Source organism: Gopherus flavomarginatus, chromosome 1 (genome assembly GCF_025201925.1).
Source record: "Gopherus flavomarginatus isolate rGopFla2 chromosome 1, rGopFla2.mat.asm, whole genome shotgun sequence".
Classification (NCBI taxonomy): Eukaryota; Metazoa; Chordata; order Testudines; family Testudinidae; genus Gopherus; species Gopherus flavomarginatus.
In genome coordinates, this window is record NC_066617.1 from 314,128,280 (window position 1) to 314,153,103 (window position 24,824).

Consider the following 24,824-nt stretch of genomic DNA (forward strand, 5'->3'; position numbering starts at 1 on the left):
TTTTGTATAAACAGCAGCAAACTGCATTCCAGAAGACATCAGGAGTGGTAGCTGCAGGCAGAGCCGGTGCTACCATTAAGGCAAACTAGGCGGTTGCCTAGGGCACCAAGATTTGGGGGTGCCAGAAAGCGATGCCCACAATTTTTTTTACAGTGTTTCTCCCCGAGCACGCAAACCTGGGAGGAGAATTAGAGCATGGGCGGCGTGCTTGGGGAGGAGGTGGAGCAGAGGTGAGCTGGAGTGGGGAGGTACCGCATGGCTCCGGGAGTAGGGGGAAGCTGCTGCAGGGGGGGTGCTTCAGGGCAGGGGGGGAGCTGCCACGGGTGGGTGCCTCAGGGCGAGGGCGGGGAGCTGCCGCAGGGCTGGGGCCGCGGGGGCGCAAGGTGGAAGTTTTGCCTAGGGCGCGAAACTTCCTTGCACCAGCCCTGGCTGCAGGTTGTGACTGCTGGGTTTGGGGTTTTTGGAGTTTTTCTTCCTGGGATCCAGTATGGAATGTAGCTTGGGTTTTTGGCAGCCAGGAGCTAGCAGAGGCTTAGGCACTGAGAAGATGGGGATGGGAAATGGAAAAGGAAGAGTATTCATCTTCTCTTTCCTTCCCCTTTTGTGCAGAAACAAAAGTGACTTGGAATTTGGGGGAGAGCTTGAACTCCTAGGTTACCACCCTAGTAATCTGATCACCCAATTGGCCGCTTTTCAAATATCCACCAGTGCATCAGCAACCATAAATAAGCACATTAGCAGGATTTTTCTAATAAAATGATTGGTAATAAACTGGTTAATAAAGTTGAGATTCAAAATGTCATCAGTACACTTCAAAGTCAACTCTCAGTTGCAATGAATGAGTTTGCCCTCCTCAGGTCTGCTCTTTCAGGCTGTTTTCAGGCTCTGGAGGATAGTATTTCATTGCCCAATAATGGCTCAAAATTTATTTTTTTAAATAAAATGTTAGGCCTTGACTACACTAAAAAGTTGTATTGATTAAACTAATAATCAGTTTCTAAAGCATTTTAATTAAATTAGTACAACTCTCCCTCCCATCCCCACTCCCCCGTGGACACAATCTTATTTTGGTTTAAAAGTGTCTTATGTTGGATTTAGCTCATTTGATTCCCTACCAGCTTATACTAAATCCAATATAAGACTCTTTTTAAAATAAAACAAGAGTGTGTACACAAGTGGTTTGTACCCATTTAACTAAATCTGTTTAGAAACCAATTTAAACAACTAAAACTTTCTCATATATTTAAGGCCTTTAATTCTGCTGCACAGTTCTATAGTAAGGAATTGATACTGCAGCCAATTCCATGACTTCAGAATTGTAGGACATATGTAGCTCTGATCATAATTGGTTTACTTATTGTATGTAGATTATTTCACACAGTAGAAAGATATAAAGTTAATGGCAGTCATTTTTATATTTTTAACTAAGCTAGCATTCCACCCACAGATTGTTCTGAATAAAATGGTAAATATTGAAAGAAAATATCTCTCATGTTTAAAATTTTCAGACTAGAACAGGAGCTAGCTCTTCTTTTTTCTTCATATTTGAGAATTGAATTAATATTTATATTTGTAAGTGAACTTCACAGTTATCTTTTCAGATTATGAGCGACGATATGGTACATCTACACAAGCTAAGATGCTGGTGTGTTACTTCTGCCCATTTAAAACATTAGTGATAAATCAAAATATCCAGAAGGTTTATTCCCTCATAGTTAGATTGTTTATATATATTGTAATTAGTATTATTATAAAGTGTGTATACATATATATGTCATGTATATTATTGCAAAGAATACATTTTAAAAAGCTTTTTCATTTTAAGTAATCTGTTCTAATAAAATGTCTTCGCTACCAAAAGTTGATAAGTCAACCATCTCGTCCATCTGATACCTGTCTTCCCATTTCTAAACTTTTAATCTAAATGCAACCAGTGCATAAAATGAGAAAGTAAAGTGACAGATTGTTCACCCTGAGAGGAATCTCCTTTTCCCATAAGTATAACAAACACCAGCTGTTTCCTTTACTAATGACAGATAGGATTACACTGAGAAAACAGAGCTGGTGCTGTGGTGTGTACCTTTTAAAAGGCTGCACTGTGTAATTAAAGCACTTCTGTATGTGATGTTAAAAAAGAATGAAAATGTTAGCGCTGGGAAAGGAAGTAGAATCTTTAGTACAAAACTTGACAAGAACAAACAGTTCTTTCTTGTTGTTAGTCATTATTTGTCCAAAGCCATGCTCTGTTTGGGTGGTTGGGCTTTTTTGGTGAAGTCACAGCTGTACACCAGTTCACTGCTGTTCACTGTTTTGACCGCCTCATCAAACAGATTAGGAGAATAGCTTTGCTCATGATATTATAAATATATAGAAATCTACTGTTAATTTTTAAACAGAGATTAATAATGTGCTGAGCATGCCTGGCTATACTAGTTTCATTCCATTAGTATCCTTCAGCTGCTGGGGATGGTTTCTACTGATCTCTGTTGGTTTTTGCTGAAAGACCATTAAAATAGTAATTCATTATTCTGTTCCAAAACTTAGTTGCCAGTTGCAGCCAGTAGGAGATAAGTGAACATTTTTGACTGGAACCCCCATTAGGATACAATGTCCATCCCCTGCTGTGCCTTACTGCTATAGTAAAATACTCTCTAGTCCCAATTCAACAAAGCCTATTCTTCAGTTTGCTTTGCTAAATGAGTGTGGTCTGCTTAATCAGGGCTTAAGTGCTGATTCATTTTGTTTGCTCAATATGTGGTGTTTCAGCTGCCCTGAAATGAGATCTTCAAACACTGTGGTAAGTGAATTTATAAGAGTTATATGGTTTCACTATGGTTTCTCCCTTTTCTGTTTTAATACTTCTTTACAGCACTCTATTAATAAATCAGAATAGGTATTACTATGTCTGTTGCACCAACAGGACCTTGTTGAGGCTACTTGGCCTCTAATTCATTGGTGGAGGGAGACAGATGTCATAATGGCAAGCACTAATTTTCCACATAGGTGCAGGATTTAATAGTATCAAAGAGGGCAAAGCAGAATTCGGAATATTTAAGACTATTGTATTAACTAAAACAGGAAGATAGGTTACATCTTTATCCTTAAAAAAAATTATATGCAACAGTTAACGTTTGATTGAAATGCTAAGTAGATAAACTTTTATGCTAATTAGGTTCACAGTGAGAAAAGAACAGATATAATTTCAAGATATATATGGAGTCTCTTTAAATTAAATTGTAAATATATTTTATACATTATGATATTTTCTGAGCATTTCATGTTTTTGCTTTAATTTAGATGCGCTCTCTACTCATGGAAGGTCCAACTTTAGAGACGAAAGATCTAGTAAAACATACGAACGTTTACAGAAAAAATTAAAAGATCGGCATGGAACACAGAAAGATAAATTGAACAGTCCACCACCATCACCTCAGAAATGTCCTTCTCCCACAAATGAACATAATGGACTTGTGAAAGGACAGGACGCAAGTAGTGTCAGGACAGGATCTACAAAGAGCAAGTTTTTGGGGAAAGGAAAAAGTAATTCTCAAGTGGATACAGAAGTAGAAGGTAAGTGTTAGCAAAAAATTAACATAAATGCTACCTCTTATTCTGTGAATTGTCTCTAGAAGTGGAGCTCCCGCACTGACTAGATTGGAACTGGACAGCAGCCTGTTGATTTCACATAATCTAATAAAACGGAGATTACAACCATCTTTGTTATTAAAGTGAGGGACAGCCCCAAGAGATTGCAGCTGCAAGCTGCATCTTGATTGATCTGAGCAAGTTTTGTAGGTCACATCATATAATTCCATTTAGATAAAGGTCTGCACTTCGTCCACCATTGTGGTTTCTCTCTTTGATGTTCTTTGTACTGCATGTTGATGTGCCTATAGAGTGCAAACAGTCTGCTTGGCACTGTAAAGGACATGGAGGGAAACAGTCTCTGCCAGAGATGACCTGTAACTCTTGATGGTTGGGGGCACAATTTAAAGGTTGTGGGGGGGCATGTGACTTCCCCACTCATTTACCTCTGGCTCCTTTTTCCACTCCCTGTGCACCTCCTACACCTGCTCCAATCTGGCACCACCTTGCTCCCACCCTCCCCACAGCTCCTTCCCCACTTACTTCTCCCATCACTTCCCCACTGCAGGCGTGGCTCAGGCCAGAGTGGGCACTAGAAACCTACTGCCAAGCAGGTAACTGTGGCTGTGGGTGAGTAAGAGATGAGACTCAGAGAGCTTCCCCGCGCCATCTCTGGTGGAGCTGCACTGCCAGCCCCATCTCTCTTCTCTGCTCTGGGCACACCCTAGCAGGGTTCAGTGGGAGCGCTAGTTGCTAATGCCTTTCCCAGGCACATCACCCTCAGCTGCACTCAGCCCAAAGTCTGCATCCCTGCTGCTTTACATTTCCTCCACAGCCACTAACCATTCATCAGGCTCCTTCTAGAACACTCCCACACCAGCATCAAATGCCTTGACATCACAATCAGCTTCAGCAAAGGAACCCTACAAACACCTATATAAAAAATCCCCACATATCACCACACTTACCTCTACAGATCCAGCAACCACCCTAGACATACCAAAAAAAAAAAATCTATTACCTGCAGACAGGCACAGTATTTGCTCTGAAAAGAAAGTCCAGGATACACATGGACAATCCTCTAGAGAAATAGATCACATCATGGAATGGACCTATCAGATATGCTAGAAAAACCTGCTTCAATATAGGGGAAAAACAACCATTGATCACACAGCCCTACTTGTCGCCTACCACCTACCACCCCACACTGGCTCTCTAAGGGATATCAAACAGATACAACCCATACTTGATGGGGACCACATCCTGAATGAAATCTTTCCTAAGCCCCCTCTTCTGACCTTCAAACAACTCCCCTCCCCCCATCATCAGACGCAAGCTCCCCGTAGACCAGGACACACCAACTCAAAGCAGCACCATACCCTTCTAGAACAGACGCAAAACCTGCAGACATATCACCACTGCTACAATGATCAATACCAACACAGCACACCTTTCAAGGTCCGTGGGATCTATGCATGCCTGTCACAACATGTTAGAGAGACAAGGTGGGTGAGGTAATATCTTTTATTGGACTAACTTCTGTTGATGAGAGAGACAAGCTTTTCAGAAGTTGGTCCAATAAAACATGTTACTTCACCCACCTTGTCTCTCTAATGTCCTGGGACTGACACAGCTACAACTACACTGCATTTCACAACGTGTGATATATCTCATCCAATGTATCAAATGCCTAACAACTATGTGGGTGAAACCAGACAGTCACTGCTTTCTCAACTGAACTCACACAGAAAAATGATAAAAGGCAAAAACACCCTGTCGCCCATCAGCAAACACTTTTGACAAAGTTTTCACTGCACATCTGATCACTCAGTCCTCTTCCTCAAAGAAAACCAGCACAACAACTTCAAAAGACAAACCTGGGAACTTAAATTCATACCTCGGCTGGATGCTAAAAACCATGGATTTAACAGAGATGCTGGTTTTATGGCTCTTTACAACCTTGCACCCATATCTAGTTAGGAAGTCATCAATATTTGCTAGTGCAGCACTGAGCCAATGAAGAAAGAAAGCAGTCATGCTGCTGCACAGGAGAGGGTATCCCCTCATCATCACTTGTCAGGGGCCAGGCCAGTTGCTAACCTGCTCCCTGACTAACTTTGCTGCTAGGCATCCAATTAACCCAGCTGCATTGCCTTGGAACTGACAGAGTAGCCACAGCACCTGATTGGCTGATGGTTTAGCAGCCATCTTTTAAGCTTAGCACCCACAGCAGATCAGCAGCTGCTCAACACATACCACGCTGAAAGCTGCGCTTGCCCAGATCCTGTTTCCAGTCCTTGATCCAACCATTCATTCCAGTCCCTGCACCTACCTGGTTCCTATCCTGCTCTAGCCTTGTTTTTGAATATGCTCCTGATCTATCTATTGTCCGTTCTCAAGCCAGCCCCTGTTCTGCTCCAGCCTTGGGCTTCAGTCCTCAGCTCAGCCTCTGGTTTACGATTCTGGTTTACCCTCTGGCTCTGGCATTCTGCTTCTGTCCCTCTAGTACTTACCCTTGACTAGTTCCTGAACTCTGTCCCTACCTCCAACCCAGCTCTAACCAGTAGGCTGAACTGTTGTCTCAACCTCTGTGGCTGACCACGCACAGCTTGGCTGGCTACATCACTTCTGTGTTCTCCCTAATGGAAGGGGCAGAGTTGTTGCTGGGCTGATCTGTGGCTATATGACTGTTGCTCGATTGCCTATTTTCACTGTATGTAAATAGTATTGCTCTTAATGTACACTATGTTGCAGCTTTTTAGTAAACTTAAAAACAAAATACATATTAGTAAGGATAGACTTCTTAGCTGTCAATAGTCTATGTGGAATACTAAGAAAAATGCAATTCTCACCCTTTCACTGAGAGATGTCGAGCAGTTTTATTTGGAAGGTTACAAAATAAATCAGTGAAGCATTTTACAGTACAGTTATAAACCTTAAATATGTGCTGTATATTTAAAGTAGCCAAACTTTTTAGAGTAAGAAAACAGAGACTGTTCAAATTTTGGCTTGACTTTAGCTTTGTTGTTTCAATTTGAAATTTCGCACATCATCTCATTTCATCATACATACTTTTAATAGACATCATACCTCTGTTGAACATGTGTATATAATAGATGTTTCTCTTTGAGGCAGCATCCAAAATTCTATTGTCTAACAATTGAGAATCTTAACAGCAATGGTATTTCTATGTAATCACTTATAAACTGTAATTGCTGTTTTTCTCCTAACAGCATTGCAGCTCTGTGTACCAAAATTTTTTCTTTCTACTTCCATCATCGCTTCTTTCCTTCTCTTTTTGGTTTTAATGTTCACAGTTGCACTTGTTTATCATTGATTCAAATGCAGTTATTATGAAGTTCGGTTTTACTCTGTTCTGACTAAAAATCATAAATAAATAAATACATACACACACAGAGCAGGCCTTCTTTGCAAATCTACTTTATTTCAGTGGATTTTATGTCAAATTTGAAGTTGATTTAAAAAGAGGAAACACTTTATAATGTCACCTAGAATTGCAGTAACAAGGGCGTAACAGGTCACAGATATTTTTTAATCAACTTTAACAAGAAAAATCTTATGAATATAAAATAGCGAATTAACTTGATCTCACTTTCTGGTGGGAGATTTAGCAAGTCAGGAGGGTTCACTTGAAATTTGCTCATTTTTAAAAAAAGAAATGAAGGAAAAATACCCTACAACTCCCATCTAACCTCTAATCTACCTAAGCCAGGTTAGATCAGTTCACTCAGTAGTGCATATAAGAAAATGTATGAAGCATCTTAAATAAGTGTTTAGTTAGTGTAAACACTTTTTAAAATATATTACGGAAAAAATAAGGTAGGTAACTGAGATATCTAAGATGTCTCCTAAGCCCTCCAAAGCAATGGGTTATTTAAACTCAAATAAATACATTTTTAGGAGATGGTCATGCCTCTATAATCTATGAAATTTATACAGCCCCCTTGTTTAGGTACTCTTCTTTCAGTTTTAGAGTGCCTTATATCAATGTAGCTTAAATTGATAAGGAAGTTCCACTTGCACACATCTAAATGTGTGTGTATTCTCTGGATTTAAAAAGATACTTTATTGTAAAAATGTTAAACAGTTGTTCATTGACTTTTGTTTGTTTTGTTTTTTAAGAAAAGGATGAAGAAACAAAAGCACTCGAAGCACTTCTTTCGAATATTACCAAGCCAGTGGTAAGTAAATGCTACTTTCCACAAAATCAGAATTGAGCTATTCATGTTTTACCCTGTAGTGGTACTTGGTTTTCTGTTGTCCAGGTCTGGATGACCTTTGGATAGAAACAGTAATGAAAAATCACCAGACTGAGGGCTCGTCAGTCACTGAAGTTCAAATTACTTAAAGTGGTCATTTCATAAATTTTAGAGAAACTGACTTTTTAAAACTTACTAAGCTGAATTCTTTTCTTGCTCGCCCTGATACAGTCCCAGTGTAATTAAGAAGAGAATTTCATCCACTGTAAACTCGTCAAGGTTAAAATCATTCAGACACGCACAGAATCCTGTTATTTTGTTGTTTCTGTTCTGTGTATGTGACATTAATGTGGCTAACATCATAACTATACAGGTAAAACTCTCTCTTATAATAGGCAGTTTATCATTAAAGGAATCAGGGAAATGTTTGTTAACATTCAAAATCAGTTTCAAAAGTAAAAATTTTCAGTAAATTTTCAAATAATTATTCAGTATATTACAAGCAGAAATTTGCTAATTCGGTACTTAGGCAAGTGTGTGTGGATCGCTGAGGGGAATAGTCTTTGTAGCTTGAAGTGCTATCAGTATGCTGGCTGAGCTGCAGCTTTACTACATCTTTTAATTGAAGTTGGATGGCATGGTGTCCATTTTCTCAGTTCCTGAATGAAAATAGGGCTTTGGACATGGAAATTCGACTAATTTACTATGCAGTGAAAAAAGTAAGATTCACCCTGAATAAAGTACTGTCAAATGCACAAAGTAAACAAATGGGGAAAATATTTTTTTTAGTCTATAACTGCTTGTTCACCTCCAGACCTGTATTTGCTGAGTTCCATAAGGATCAGTTCTCTCTCAGTTCCTATTCAACATCAAAATGAAGCCATTAGCAGAACTACTGAGACCTAATGAGCTCATATGCCAACAATATGCAGATGAGAGCTATTTGTATCCTTCAGAACATATGGCAAAACCATTTCCATCATCCTAGCCCAATGCTGGACAAGGATCAGCTCATACATGAAGAAAAGCTGGGTTAAGTTAAACCTGCTCAACAAAGAGATGCTTCTGGTTGGCAGAGTGTAATGGTCCTCACTCAAGGATTGGTCAGGAAGCATGGGCTAGTGGTCAGGGACATGACCCATGAAGAGCAGAGGAGTTGTTGTTAGGGGACCCAAGGCCCTCCCACTCCACCAGGCTCCAACCTAGAGTCCTTTGGGGCCACCAGTGGTCTGGCAACTGAGGCTGCTTAAGGTTGCCCTCCCTGGGCCACTTCCTATCTCACCCACCTGAGGCCAGTTCAGTCCAAGGTTTTCCTCTGCTGGGATAGTCAAAACTAGGGATGTAAATAACATGTAAAAACAGTGACCATGTAACCGATTAAAATTCTGTCGGTTACATGGTTAAACATTTACTCAGGGAAGTAGGGTTGCAGGGGATGCTGCAGCACCCCCATGTTTTACGAGGGGCTCTGCTACCACCCCATATCCTGGGATCCCCTCTGCTGCCCCCATGCCTGGGTCTCTGCTGCTGCCCGGGGTTTCAAAGCTTGCGCCACATGCTACAAGTCTATGCCTAAGAGCGATTCCCATGACTCCTGTCTCCGATATCTGGGAGAGTCTCATCAGGCGGAGTACTGCAAAATCTGCAAGTCCTTCAAGCCACGCATTAAGAAGGACTTTCACCTTAAGCAGTTGCTCATGGAGGCCGCGTTACAACCACCGGCCCCTGACCAGCCGGCGCTGGCCGCAGCTTTCTTGGTGCGAAGTGCCCCGGCATCCATGCGCGACCCAGCACTGCACAGGCACCAAGACAGGATGACCAACCTCAGCACTGGTCGACCTCTCTGGCACCAACTAAATGTCACAAGAAAGGGGAAAGAGGGCACTCTCCCCAAAGAGCTACTAGCTGCTCAAAGAAGCTCCCGGCACGCAAAGACAGATTGCAGGCCCGAGCCAAGAACTGGCACCGTCGACTCCGGCGCCACAGGCCCCGTTGAGTCCAGTACCCAGCGGATTCAGTTCCAATGAATGTCTGGAGGAGGTCCTCGAACACCCTGCCACGCCCGACACTTTCGAGGCAGCAAAAGACCTCATTGAGTTGTTGGTGCCAAATCCCCTCCCGTGCAGGAAGAAGCCCAAGAGGGTGCCGTCCAGAAGGAAGCCAGCAATGGTGCGCCACTTGAGGTCACTGTCTCGGCACCACTCCTGTTCAAGCTTGGCGTCCTGTTATTCTCCGGTACCCGCAACCCAGCGCTAGGTTATGGCACCAGAAGCGAACCCCACAGCAGCACCCGCGATGACTGCATGCCAGTCCATGATGCCATTGGTCACCTGGCACTAGAGGAGTGCAGCACCGACAACCTCACCGGCATCGAGTGAGAGGCACTGGTCCCAGTCCCAAGACTCCCAGTACCGTTCGCGGTCCCGGTCAGCCATACACCGCTCCCCAGCTCCATGGCACCCTGCGGCCGCTCAATGTTCAGCACCGCCCGGGTCCTCTCCGTCGACAACCTCTGGCTCCGAGGCCGACTCCGGTCGCTCCAGCTACAGCAGATATCAAACCGTGGCCAGCAGAGAATCCCACTCAACATGGCAGCCACAATGGCCTCGTCTGGGTCCATGGCACCTGCTGGACCCCATGCGCCTACCACCAGCAGCAGGGCATCACCTCCAGAGCCTCTATGTCCGGGTAATCCATGCAACACCATTCCAGGTTGCCACACAGGTATGCATCAAGGACAAGGGAAGCCACTCTCTCCAGGCTGCCCCCGGATTCCCAAGAGCAACCAGCACTTCCAGGCCCAATGCCCGAGGAAGTGCCAAGCACTGCGACACCTCAAGAGGTGTCAGCCCGCCAGACCCTGAAGTGACCCAGGCATATGGGGACACACAGGAGGGTGTAGATGAGGGCAACCAGCTGCACTTCACTTCCTCCTCTTCCCCAGACGAGGTGGTGGTGGGCATATCTGTCTCAGGACCACCACTGATCGATCATGGGGCTCACCAGGAGCTACTCCACAGGATTGCCTCAATATGGGACTCCAGGCAGAAGAAACAGTCGAGCGAGGGGATCTGATGGTGGACATCCTGACGCTCGAGGGTCCCTCCTGAGTCGCACTTCCTTCCATAAAGATCATACAGATGAATTACAATGCTATATGGCAGACCCAGCCTCCATCATACCAGTGGCCAGGGAAGTAGAAAGGAAATACTTCACCCCTTCCCAGGGCTGCGAGTTCCTGTTCTGCCATCTGACTCCCTGTTCCCTAGTTGTTTCAGCAGTCAGTGAGAAGGAACAACAGGGCCAACAAGCCTCGGCCCCAAAGGCCAAGGAGTCGAAGCTTTTGGACCTCTTCAGTACCCTCCAGCTATGCATAGCCAACCAGCAGGCAATCCTTATAGACATAACTTCAACTCTTGGACATCATTGTCCCAGGACTCACACTCTGAGCTTGCGGTGTTAATTGAGGGGGAAAAAGGCTGTGGCTAAGACTTCGCTACAAGCTTCCCTCGATTTAGCTGACTTTGCGGCCAGAACCATTGCCTCAGGGGTAGTCATGCAACGTTCAGTGTGGCTCCAGGCATCAGGCCTCCCTTCCGAGGTCCAGAATACCCTCCAAGACCTTCCCTTTGAGGGCTTGGGCCTTTTCTCAGAGCAAACAGACTCCAGGCTGCACGGCCTTAAGGATCGCCAGGGATGCATACGCCAGCAACCCAGAGAAAGCCCTTCAAACCTCAGCCTCCGCAGCATTGGCAGTATCAACTCCACCCCAAACAGGAGCTATATTGCAGGAGGGGAGAAATAACAGGCATAGACAGCAGAATAATGTGCCTAACCAAGGCCAGAATAAACCCCAGCCTGGAAACAAGCAAGGGTTTTGAAGGTGCGCCGGAGAACAGTGTACCAACCCACTTCCCGGATCCATCCCCACGGTTTTTAAACCGGCTATCCCTCTTCTACCATGTGTGGTCCCATATAGTATCGGACCACTGAGTCCTATGGATGGTACAGGTGGGATACTTCCTCCAGTTCTCCTCCTCCTTCCCTCCCTCCCACCCACCTTCCCCGTTCCTCTTCAGGGACCCCTCTCACGAGCAACTCCTTATGCAGGTTTGTTCGCTCCTCGAGATAGGTGCAGTGGAGGAGGTTCCACAGGAGCTAAGGGGAAAAGGGTTTTACTCCCATTACTTTCTAATCCCCAAGGCAAAGGGAGGGTCTTCGACCCATTTTAGGCCTTCACAGACTCAACAAATTTATGGTCAAATTCCGGTTCCATATGGTCTTCCTAAGCAGTATCATTCCATCGTTGGTCCAGGGGATTGGTATGCTGCCCTCGACATGAAAGACACACACTTCCATATTGCCGTTCATCCGGTGCACCGACACTTCCTCTGGTTTGTCGTAAACCAATATCACTACCAGTTCACGGTTCTCCTGTTTGGCCTGTTTACAGCCCCTGAGGTGTTCACAAAATGCTTGGTGGTGGTGGCGGCCTCCCTGCGGAAAAGGCAAGTTCGAGTGTATCCATACCTCAACAATGACTACTGACAGGTCATTCCAAGGACGAGGTCCAGTCCCACATGGTGATGGTCATGGACACATTTCACAGACTGGGGCTCCTCCTCAGTGTACCCAAATCGTCACTCATACCTACCCAAAGGATAGAGTTTATAGGGGCAATCCTGGATTTGGTACAGGCAAAAGCAAGCCGTCCAGAGCCCAGGTTCCAAGCCATAGAGCAGATTGTCAAATCAATGCTTCAGTACCCCACCACGATACTCAGGTGTTGTCTGCATCTAATAGGGCAGGGGTCGGCAACCTTTCAGAAGCGGTGTGCCGAGTCTTCATTTGTTCACTCTAATTTAAGGTTTCGCATGCCGATAATACATTTTAACATTTTTTAGAAGGTCTCTCTCTCTATAAGTCTATATATTATATAACTAAACTAGTGTTGTATTGTAAAATAAACAGGGTTTTCAAAATTTTTAAGAAGCTTCATTTAAAATGAAATTAAAATGTTGATCTTATGCTGCCGGCCCGCTCAGCCTGCTTCTGGTCTGGGGTTCTGTTCACCTAGGCCGGCAGCGGGCTGAGCAGGGCCTGCGGCCGGGACCCCGGCTGGCAAGGATCCGTCAGCCAGAACCCGAGACCAGCAGCGGGCTGTGCGGGGCTGGCAGCCAGGGCCCAGAGGGCTGGGGGAAGAGGGCTGGAGTCAGGGCTGGGGGCTGGGTATGTGAGGGGGTGTAGGTGTCAGGGCAGAGGGAGCGCTGGGTATGGGTGGGGGTGCCAGAGTCAGGGCTAGGGTTGCGGGTGGGGGGAGATGAAGGAGTCAAGCAGAGGGCTGGGTATGTATGAGGAAGGTACAGGGCTCAGGGCAGGGGCCTGGAGGGGGTGCGGGGCTCAGGGAAGAGGATGTGGTGTGTGGGTGGGTGGGGTCGGGGGTCAGGGCTCAGGGGAGAGTGCTGGGTGACTGCCCCCCCAAAAATTCTCAACCCTGCTGCTCCTTGTCCCCTGACTATCCCCTCCTGGGACCCCACCCCCTATCTAAGCCTCCCTGTTCCTTGTCCCCAGACTGGACTCTACCTCCGACCTGTCCCCTGACTGCCCCAACCCTTATTCACACCCCCGTCCCCAGCCAGATCCCTGGGACTCCCATGCCTATCCAATCACTCCCTGCCCCCTGACAGGACCCCCAGAACTCCTGACCCATCCAACTCCCCCCCCCACTCCCTGCCTGCCCCAACCCCTTTCCACACCCCTGCCTCCTGACAGGACTCCCAGAACTCCCAACTCATACAACCCCACCAGCTCCTTGTCCCCTGACCACCCCCTTCAGAGACACCCCCACCCTAACTTCCCCCCCGAGGACCCTCCTTGCTCCCGGTCCCCTGACTGCCCTGACCCCTATTCACCCCCTGCCCCCTCACAAACCCCGGGACTCCCATGCCCCATCCAATCCCCCTCCTCCTCTAACCCCCCCCAGGATCCCACCCCCCCGCTCCCTGTCGCCTAACTGCCCCCACCCCTTATCCAACCCCCCCCCAGCCCTGGGCCCCTTACCATGAGGCTCCACACAGAGCTAGATACGCTGCTCTGCGGGAGCACACAACCCCGCTCCTCTGGTTGAGTGGGGAGCATGTCTGCCTCCCCGCGGAGCCAAACACTGCCCTCGGGAGCGCGCAGCCCCAACCCCCAGAGCGCTGCACGCGGCGGCATGGCTCCAGGGGAGGGGAGAAGGTGGGAGAGGGGCCGGCAGCTTGCTGCACTCGGCACCACGCTCCAACCCGGGAGCGCGGACCCCCCGGCTTGCCGTGCTGGGATAGTGGGGCCATTTGCTCACCCCGTGCACACGGCTATGCTTCTGCTCCCTGCCCCCACGGGGGAAGTGGAGGGCAGAGGAGAGCACGCCGGGCTCGGCAGGATTTTTAGTGGCATGCTGGAGTCCTAGCAGGCTCCAGCGTGCCATTAAAATTTGGGTCGTGTGCCGTCTTTGGCACACATGCCATAGGTTGCTGACTTCTGTAATAGGGCACATGGCAGCATGTATGTACATGGTCAAGCATGCCCGTTTGAGATTCAGGCCCATACAAGCATGGCTCGCACTCTCTTACCATCTGTAACGAGACCCCCAGGACTTTGTGGTGATGATCCTGGAACAGGTTCTAGAATCCCTGCGTTGGTGGCTGGACCGACCAGTGGTCTGTGCAGGCGTCCCCTTCGCCAAGCCCCAACCTTCTCTGACATTAGTAACAGACCCATCAGATCTGGGCTGGGGCGCACCCTTAGGAGATCTGAGGACACAAGGCTTGGGGTCAAAGGACAAGATACCTCTCCATATCAGCCTGAAGGATCTCAGGGTGTTTCATCTGGCCTGCCAACCTTTCATGCCACGTTGCAAGGTCGCAGCATGACAGTCCTGACAGACAACACCACCATCATGTTCTATATAAACAAACAAGGTGGAGCCCGCCCCTCACCTCTCTACCGCAAGGCTCTTCTTCTCTGGGACATCTGTATAGCCCAATCCATTCAGCTCAAAGCATCATACTTTCCAGGGGTGCGGAATGAGGTGGAGGATCGCCTTAGCAGGTCATACCACATGCATGAGGGGTCAATCAGATCGGACATCATACAGTTAATCTTCCGAAAGTAGGATTATCCCCAAGTAGACCTCTTCACACCAAGAGCAACAGACAGTGCCCTCAGTTCTGCTCATTCCAAAACTACAGTCCAGACTCAATCGCCGATGCATTCCTAAAACCATGGGGCAAGGGTCTAAAGTATGCCTTTCCTCCTATCCCGCTCGTCCACTGGGTCCTCCTCAAAATTTGCAGGGACAGGGCAACGGTAATCATGATCACCCCATCTTGGCCCCAGCAGCATGGGTGCACAACCCTCCTAGACCTGTCCATAGATGCCCCGATAGCCCTGTCCCGCCACCTGGGTCTGATCACGCAGGACCATGGGCACCACCTCCACCTGCAATCTCTACATCTCATGGCTTGGAAACTCCATGGCTAAATCCCATGGAGAGCCAGTGCTCTCAGTTGGTGAGACAAATTCTTCTCGGTAGTAGGAAACCTTCCACTAGGGCTACCTACCTGGCAAAATGGAAAAGGTTTTCCTGTTGATGTGAACCCAAGCCCCTTCAACCTCTCCAAGCTCTTGTCCCAGTTATTTTAGACTACATCCTACACCTTAAGCAACAGGGTCTATCTCTTTCCTCCATACTGGCGGCCATTTCAGCTTTCCATCCAGGGGAGTCTGGGCACTCAGTGTTTTCAAATCCCATTGTGGGGCGATTCCTCAAAGGGCCGGAGAGGGTGTTCCCGTATTCTCACCCACCAGTCCCAGTCTGGAACCTGAACTTGGTCCTCTCCAAACTCATGAACCCACCATTTGATCCCCTGGCCACTTGTTCCCTCTACCTATCTTGGAAGGTGGCTTTCCTGGTGGCCATTACATCGGCAGGGAGAGTGTCCAAGCTGAGAGTCCTCACCGCCGAAACACCTTACACGGTGTTTCATAAGGACAAGGTCCAGCTTAGACCACACCCCAAATTTCTCCCCAAGGTGGTCTCCCAATTCCACATGGGTCAGGGCATTTGCTTACCAGTGTTCTTTCCAAAACCTCACACGAGCCAGAGACACCGCACCTATACACACTAGATGTATGGAGAGTTTTGGAGTTCTACATAGAGCGCACAAAATCTTTCCACAAGTCGATCCAATGGTTCATCGCCATAGCTGACAGAGTGAAGGGCCTTCCTGTGTCTGCGCAACGCATATCATCCTGGATTACAGACTGCATTTGCACGTGCTATGAGCTGAGCAAGGTCCCAGCTCCAGCAATTACGTCTCATTCAACCAGAGCACAGGCATCTTCAACAGCCTTTCTGGCTCAGGTCCCTATCCAAGAGATCTGTAAAGCAGCTACTTGGTCTTCAGTGCATACGTTTACAGCCCACTATGCTGTCAACCAACAGGCCAGAGATGATGTGGTAGTCGGCAGAGCTGTTCTTCAATCAATCGTTCCATGACTCCTACCCTCCTCCAATGATAAACTTGGAAGTCACCTAATTGGAATGGACATGAACCATCACTCGAAGAAGAAAAGACAGTTACTTACCTCTCATAACTCTTGTTCTTCGAGATGTGTTTTTCATGTCCATTACAATACCCACCTCCTTTCCCGTCTGTCGGAGTCAATGGCAAGAAGGAACCGAAGAGAGGTCAGGCCAGCAGGGTATAATATACACTGCCATAAGGGCGCCACTCTAGGAGGCTCCCCTGCTGTCCCGACGGGAGCTGCTAAGGGAAAAAGTTTCTGACATCCGTACACATGGCACGTGCACACCTAATTGCAATGGACCTGAACGACACATCTTGAAGAACAACAGTTACAAGAGGTAAGTAACCATCTTTTCTGCGGGGAATGTTCTGCACAAATTCTGCATTGCGCAGTGGTGCAGAATTCCCCCAGGAGTACATAGTACAAAATACAGTAGCATGCCTCTTGCACAACAAGGATTACCATGAGCTCATCAGAGATGTCTTTTACTTGCTACTTTGGTTCCCCCTAGAATGTCACATCAAATTCAAACTCGTGGTCTCTATTTTGGAAGCTTTTAATGGTCTGGGACCGGGATACCTGAAAGACCATCTAGAGCTCTGCGACAAGAACTGGACTTCAGTCAACAACTCTGCCCCGTGGCACAACATAGCTGTGTACTGCAAGGGGGAGACTTGTTTATATAGAAGACAGAGCTTTCTCAGAGAACTGATTCAAGATTGCAGAAGAAATTCCTGCAGGATCAAAGAACCACTGCAAACCTCACCACTTTCCATTCTAAAGTTCAAATGCTCTCTAAACTTACCTTCGTTAATAATAACACAGCATACATATGCTTAAAAAAATAAAATGACAAGAAATCCATGCACAAATTTCCCCTTGGGGAGAGGAAGGAAGAAAGAGCACCACACAATAAATGTTAGTCATGTCACTTAATGTGCTTTTGGAAGGCACTCAGATACTATGGTGATGGGCACAATACACAGTCTTGAATATAAAAGCAGCTTTTTCAGTTTTAGTAATCTTAAATGTTACATGTAACAATAGATAATAAATGTTCAGACAGAGGCGTAATTTTGTTGTTGTTCATGGTGTCCCTTTAACTTCATGTCTTAACAAGTTTAATAAAAAAATTTAGAGCCGTGTTAAATAAAAAACAATTATTCCCAGAATTTATTATACACAAGAATGACAAACAAATGTAACCAGATTGTTCAGTTATATTTTGCCACTAGATGGCTCTGGTTACTTATCTATGTTCTTTGGTTGCAAATAGCTTTGTGTCTGAAGGTGGAAGTGATCATACTATTTCCTGTATTTCCAAATACATAGTTTGGTCCCACTTGTAGCCTAACCAGTGAGTTATTGTAATTGAACAAATATTCTGAAAAAGTCACTTTTTCTGTTCTGTTTTATTCATACTGTTTAGTTATAAGTGTTGGCCCACAGTTGAAGTTATATGACAGAGTTCTTAAATGTTATGTTTCTGTAGATATCAGACATTCAGGCACGGACAGTAGTACTTGCATGGTCCCCTCCATCCAGTACCATCAATGGGGACACTGACAAGAATAATGTGCCGGAGGTGTACATTTATGAAGTTCTGATATCAAACACTGGAAAAGATGGAAAATACAAAACTGTGTATACGTAGGTATTTGTTATCTTTATTAGATTACTGATGCCCTGAACTTTGTACATAAGCCTATTTTAAAAACTGCCTTTTATCTACAGAGTGAGATAATGAGACATCTCACAAGACTTCACTTTTGAGGCAAATTGTTTTAATCAGTAAGATGAAACTGCTTTATTTCCCAAATCTTTACCAATAATTTACTATGTAAAGGCTTGACCCTTTAAGGAACAGAATGCCTTCATCTTCCACTGATTGTACTTCGGTTGACTACAATGGAAGTTAAGGTTTCTGAAATGATATAGGATCAGAGTGAAATCTTTTTTGTTTACTTACTTCAATTTGTACTACTACTACTACCACCACCAAAACAAAAGTATGTTTCCAAGGTTCTGGGACCCTGTAAACATGTGGGCCTCACCCCTGCTGTGCCTCCTGCTGGTCATCTCCAGGAATTAGCTCTCCAGCCGTTGAAGTGCCCTCTGCAGGCCGGTGTCCCATTAGCGCTTGCTAGCCCCCATGTCCGTCCCAGGACCCCAGTGCCCCTTTAACTGGGTGCTGCCCCCTAGAAGTACCCCACAGTCTGGGTCTCCGCCTCCCAGGGAAGCTCCCACCCACTATCCCCACTTGCTTCAGTCTTGGCTACTGGCAGTCCTCATCTAGCCCCCGTTCACTGGGGCAGACTGCAGCGTATAAGCTACTCATCATAGGCAAAGGGTTTTGGACCTGCTGCCTCTGGCTACCCATGGGCTTCCCCTGCAACCCAGTAACTAATAGGCGTTACCAGGCCTGCAGCCTGGGGCTTTCCTAGGCTGGACTCCCTTGGCCTTTCCCCAGGCCTGCTCCACTCTAGATACCTAATTAATCTCCCTGCAGCCAGGCCCTTCTCTTTCTGAATGCAGAGAGAGACTGCTGAGCGCCTGTCTCCCAGCCTTTTTATACAGGCCAGCTGTGGCCTGATTGGAGTGTGGCCCAGCTACAGCCGCTTCCCTAATCAGCCCAGCTTTTAGAGCTGCAGCTCTCTCCAGGGCTGCTTTTACCACTGCAGTCCTCCCAGGCAGGAGCGGGGGATCACCCCGCTACAGACCCCATGACACCCTGGTCCCAAGGACCACTGGGGATATCAGTTGGCAGCTCCTTCATGGGGCTGTGAGCACGGGCGTGTACTTGGCGCGGTTTACCCCTGACCCGGACACCTGCCCCTTCTGCAGCGTGAGGGAGACCCTGGCGCACGTTTACTTAGAGTGTGCCAGGTTGCAGCCCCTACTCCAGCTCCTCATTAACATCCTCTTACGTTTCTGGCTGCACTTTTCCCCTCACCTCCTTCTGTACGCACTCCCTATCCGTGGCCCCACGAAGTCCTGAGACCTCCTGGTCAACCTCCTCCTTGCCCTGGCTAAAAAGGCCATCTACACGACCAGGGAGAGGAGGTTGGCCGATGGAGACCCCGGTGACTGTGGGGCTTGTTTCCGATCCATGGTCCGTTCACGCATCCGGGCGGAGTCCTCTGGGCGGCGTCCACTGGCTCCCTTGATGCCTCCGAGGAGCAATGGGCGCTGTCCGGGGTTCTCTGCTCAGTGTCCCCGTCAGGTTCCCTTCTTATGACCCTTTGACCTCACTCCTGTCCCTGTTCTTTTATTAGTTGTCCCCCGAACTCAGTGGGTTCTGTGGTCCTGTGGGTCCTCCCCTTAGGCTGGTGGGGGATCCTTTAGCAGTGGGCAGGCTTCGCCCGCCCACTTCCCAGACACCCAATAGATACAGACCCCATGACAGTCTTTTAACTTTTTATTACTTCCAGAACACAATATCCTGGCAACAGCGAAATGTAAGCAAAACTTAAGCCTCACCAACAGAATCGTAGACCCTTGCAACTCTTTCCCTAAAACAAAGGGACAAGAGATGAGCCTTCACAACGTAATCTAAAAGCTACCCAAACCAGACTAATGGACGCCTTCCTGGGGGCTGCACTTCTTGCTTGCCTCTCACAAGTAGGAATATGCAGAGGCCACCTCAAAGAATAAAAATAATTATTTACCATAGTAATTGTGGTTATTCAAATGTGTTGTCTCTGCATATGCACGCTACCTGCCACCATCCCTTCTTCCTCAAAGTTCTATACTCTATACTCATAGGACTTGGGTTTAATGGAAGGAATGGGGCTAGGGCTACACAGCCCTTTTAAAGCCTCATTCTGAATGTACAATGATGTGAGAACTAGTTGTATAAATTGAAGTAATTGGGGCTCATTCAGCCCCAGTAAGAACTACTCCAGGTGTGCTGGTATTCCCATCTCTGGTGTTCCCGCAAATGTGAATATACAGTGGCAGCTCTCTTGAAGAATCAGTTACTATTTTAAGTAATGATTTTATTTACCTCAGGGAGGTGTGAAAATCAGTGTTTATAAAGCGTTTATGTACATGTTTAGTATTTTAAGATATTACTGTCATATGGTGTCCACCTAAGGATAGGACTCAAATGATATCTGACACATTGGGTGACCACGTAAAGTGAAGGACAATCTTTTTTATATAAAAGAACTGGAAACCAAAAGATAGATACATCTTTAATAAAGCACCACTAAATATGCTGGAACAACAAAGCATTAGGAAATAGCGGGGAACAATCCTGCACTGCAAGATGGATTGATTAAATTATTTCCCTCTTTAATTTCTGTTATTCTGAGACAATATTTTAAACAAAATTGTACTTCTTTCCAGTGGAGAAAAAACTAGTGTTACCATAAATGATCTCAGGCCAGCAACTGATTACCATGCAAGGTAAGTACCCTTCTTTTAATCTATTAAATGCAGTGGAAATTTTTAGAGTAACTTTCCAAATTTGAAACTATTCACTGTAATTAGTATGTATAACAGTATGAGCACAGTAACTGACTTTGATATCTTCAGTCTTTACACCAGACATGCTGTTCTTCCCCTGATGATCACTATAATTTATGAACTAGCCACAGTTTAAATGTTGATACTCTCAAATGAAGAGTAGTGAACTCTTTCTCCCTGAGGTCCAGGACTGGCAGACTCTGGAAGCCAGTTGTGGCGCTCACTACACCATGCTCCCTCCTTCTCACTTCATGCTACCAGAACGCCCCTGACAGTCTCCCTTCCTTCTTCTTATGGCAGCATCAGCACAGGAGGTGAAGGAGCCATTTCTGCCAGGTTTCCACCAATGGAGAGCTCACCTACACAAGGGGAATTCTCCACTGGTTATTTCTGGACATTTTAAGGCCACTTTGTACTATTAAGACAGTAGCAGGCAAGAGAATCTGACCGATTATGCACTGTTACAAGGGTCCCTAGTTCACTATAATTCTGCAGCTCCAGCAGGAACTGCTGCACAATTCATGGCCCGTGGAAGAAATGGCAGAGGGTGGGGAGAAGATGCCATGCTTGGTTCCTTTTCCTCTCTCTCTATCTCTCTCTCTTGTTTCTAATTTAGATGCTAGTTAATGAGACTTCAGACTAACAAAAGGAGGTGGAGAATACACATTTAACTGGATAAATATGTATTTAAGTGCCTAACATTAGGTATCCAGGCATGAACATTTTGGCCTAAGTATGAAACATGAAGTCCTTAAACCACAATGGTTTTTAGGTTTTTCTCTAATTAATGCAGGTAGGTGGTCAGTAATAAAGACCAAACTTGAAGTTATGATATGTTATGTTTTTCTTTCTGGTGTTGCACAAATTGTGAAAATTGGTGGAAGTTGCTTAAATTCTTTCATGTATCTGATACTCTGCATATCAATACATCTCATAATGTCTGTCTTTTAAATAATTGGCTTTTAGTGTTCTTGTAGTTTACTGCATATTTATGGAATGTGTACAATATTAATCTGCTAATATCTGAAAACAAAATATGGAGGTTGACCGATAAATTTCATGTTTTTGTACACTTTTACCTTTGGATAATTTTTTTTTAATACATTGGTCACCATTAAAAGTCTACCTTTACCTTTGGTTATCACATAGTGGTATCCAGTATACTGCAAGAGGATAACTGTGGTTTCTCATATGTAACTATAGGGAGGATAGTTGTTGACTGATGGGAACCACTATGTATGTATATCCAAAGCAGTGTATTGCATTTCTCCTTCACATAAATTGTATTGAGCAGAAATTTTCCACCTTTTTTTATTATTTACTTTTAACTATAACATTTGGAGGGGATGGGAATATGCTGTTTTTTGAATGTTGTAAACTCAAAATATTGTTCAGGTTCTACAGAAATTGTATCTTTACATTCTGAAACAAAATGTTATTGACCTCTTTTTCTACTCTAGAGTCCAAGCAGAATGCAACAGCATAAAGGGAAGCCCTTCAGAAGCTGAGAGTTTTACAACAATGAGCTGTGAACCTGATACTCCAAATCCTCCAAGGATAACTAACCGGACCAAAAATTCTCTCACTCTGCAATGGAAGGTAAGACTTGTTTTAAATGACCACAGGATGAGATTTAATACCTGCTTTAAGTGCAAATCTCAGTATAACCTTAAGAGTGGAATTACAGTTGTTGGAAGTAATGCAGTATTGAATCAACCCCAAAGGATGTTTTCAAAGTTTATTACTGCATTCATTTTTTATATGTTATTTTTTTCTGTTTCGCAGTAACCATCAGCAACTATTTACACTGTAAAATATTTGTTATCAAATGAATGCTTCAGTATCTAAACTTTTGCGTTTAAAAAAGAAATGTGTTAATTGTGGTGTTGAGACTCCTAAAAACATGAACCCAAGTATAAACTGTTATCTTTGTGAGACTGCAGACATTCTGAACCAATAGCCTAAAGAAACATAAATTGCTCTGTTCATCTCAGTTGAATTGTTCACACTCTGAAACTTAAAGATGGCCAACTTAAGTGTCAACATAGCTAACTAAATCACCGCTGATCATTTTAGCAGTAACATCCAGCTAAAGTAAAAAGTGGAGTTGAGGACAAATAGATATGTCACTTAAAGTTTCAGCTTTTAAAATTTAAATAAGAACTTGTCTCGTCATTTGCAGATTATTTCAAAATCTAAAACATGGACTATTTTTAAAATGACTTATTGATATGCAGTATTTTTGTTTATTAAAACTTAGTTAAAACCATTTCTGTTTGCACTTCAAGGTCTGTACGGTATATTTTTGTCAAATAAATTTGTTACAAAATGTAGTTTACAAAGACTATTGTGCATTTAACTGAGTTCATGTTGATTCTCTGTTTTCAGCAGAAAATGGAGTGCACAACCTATTTTTGTAGGAGTGTCACTGATGGAAAAGAATTCCTGTCCTATGGACTTTCGTAGGCCTGGAGAAGTATTTTCGCCATTTTTCAGGATTCAAAGATAAATGTACAAAAATCAGAAAAAGAACAAGTTAAGGCCATCATAATCTATAGGGTGTTTTTTTTAATGTAGTAAAGGAAATGTAATAGGCAAGATCATCAGCCATCACACTAAGAAAATCTCTGTGGCTGTAGTTTGGCTCTTGTTGGATTTATTATTATTAATACATAGTATTGCCACATTGCCAATTCACCAAATCTGAAGGCCAAATGGTATTTGTACAGTTGCTCTAAACATGTCTAAAATGCCTACATAATAAGCAATTACCACATCCACACAGTAACAAACATTCATAAGCATTTGATGAGAATATTCACAAAAGGATCAGTCCCAGGGATAACCCTCTCATCCTGATTTACTTCAGCATCATTAGGTAGGATCTGATAAATACTCCTAGGAAGCCTGATTCTTTTATACAGTGTAAGAAACAAGTGATGTCATGATGACTGTTCTCTTATCTTAAAAAATAGTTTTTGGCTAGTTTGGGATTGACCTTTAAGCCTGTAGACAAGAGTTTATGAGTGGGCCTCTTTCTTCAAGATAACATTGCTGTATTAGGCATAATTATAAGTTAATCATATCACAAAACAACTTTTCTTTGTTTGTTAGAACCAGTTCTGATAATTAGATGCTTCTCTTCTCTTATTAGCCACATTTTGAGCTCAGCATTTTTACAACTTACCTTGTAACTTGCCAGTTACATTTTTTTCCTCAAGACCTTCCCATAGCTGCTAAAAACCCATGGCTTAAACTACAAAACACATATATATTCCTTCTTTAAGATAAGCTAATGTAACCCTTTATACCCTTTAACCTATCTAACCCTCCTCAGAAAATTGCTATAGGATGGTATTTGACACTGTTACCAGAATATTTTTCAGAGGTGTGTGTTGCCAATAAAAGGAGAGTTGAGGTAAACCTCAAACAGCCAGCATCAGAGAGCAGTTGGTCACCTCTGATCCTGACTTGATTGGAACAGGTGACCTATAAATGAATGTCTCTAGCCCATTGCCATTTTTCTAAAGTGATCTTGTCCTGCTGCTATTGTGTCCTAATTTTATTCTTTTCTTGTTGCAGACATCTTGTGACAATGGTTCTAAAATACACAATTATCTTTTAGAATGGGATGAGGTAAGCAAGTTTGCTGTATTTATACTATTTTTCTCTTTATATTTTTTTAAAAATAATTTTATGTGAATATGAACATATTTTCAGAGGAAAACTATGACTAAGGTTAAGATTTTGGCAAGGGGATTTTTATTAAAATTCACAGGTAGGATGCCGGCAATAAACTATAAATTATGGAATCTAGAGCTCAGCACCACGGGGCTGAACCTGAAGCCCTGCACAAGGGGTATGGAGGCACTGACAGCTGGAGCGCTGCCAGCTGCAGGGCAGGGTTGACAGCTGGAGCCCCACTGGCCACTGCAGGGTGAAAGCAGAAGTCATGGATGGAGGTCTGTTAAAGTCACA

General features: G+C 44.8%; 1 protein-coding gene across 8 annotated transcripts in view; it reads left to right on the forward strand.

The window, feature by feature from the left end:
• The window catches only part of FNDC3A (fibronectin type III domain containing 3A), a 200,295-nt gene that overhangs the window by 115,200 nt on the left and 60,271 nt on the right, over positions 1-24,824 (forward strand). For 7 of the 8 annotated variants that reach the window (XM_050947435.1, XM_050947493.1, XM_050947442.1 and 4 more), the window contains 6 exons: positions 3,298-3,570; positions 7,729-7,787; positions 17,869-18,026; positions 20,727-20,786; positions 22,307-22,445; positions 24,429-24,482. In XM_050947435.1, the coding sequence (XP_050803392.1) occupies positions 3,298-3,570; positions 7,729-7,787; positions 17,869-18,026; positions 20,727-20,786; positions 22,307-22,445; positions 24,429-24,482 (743 nt within the window). Of the gene's footprint in view, positions 1-2,779; positions 2,798-3,297; positions 3,571-7,728; positions 7,788-17,868; positions 18,027-20,726; positions 20,787-22,306; positions 22,446-24,428; positions 24,483-24,824 lie in introns of those variants that run through there. The other variant, XM_050947502.1, reaches the window with a different exon arrangement.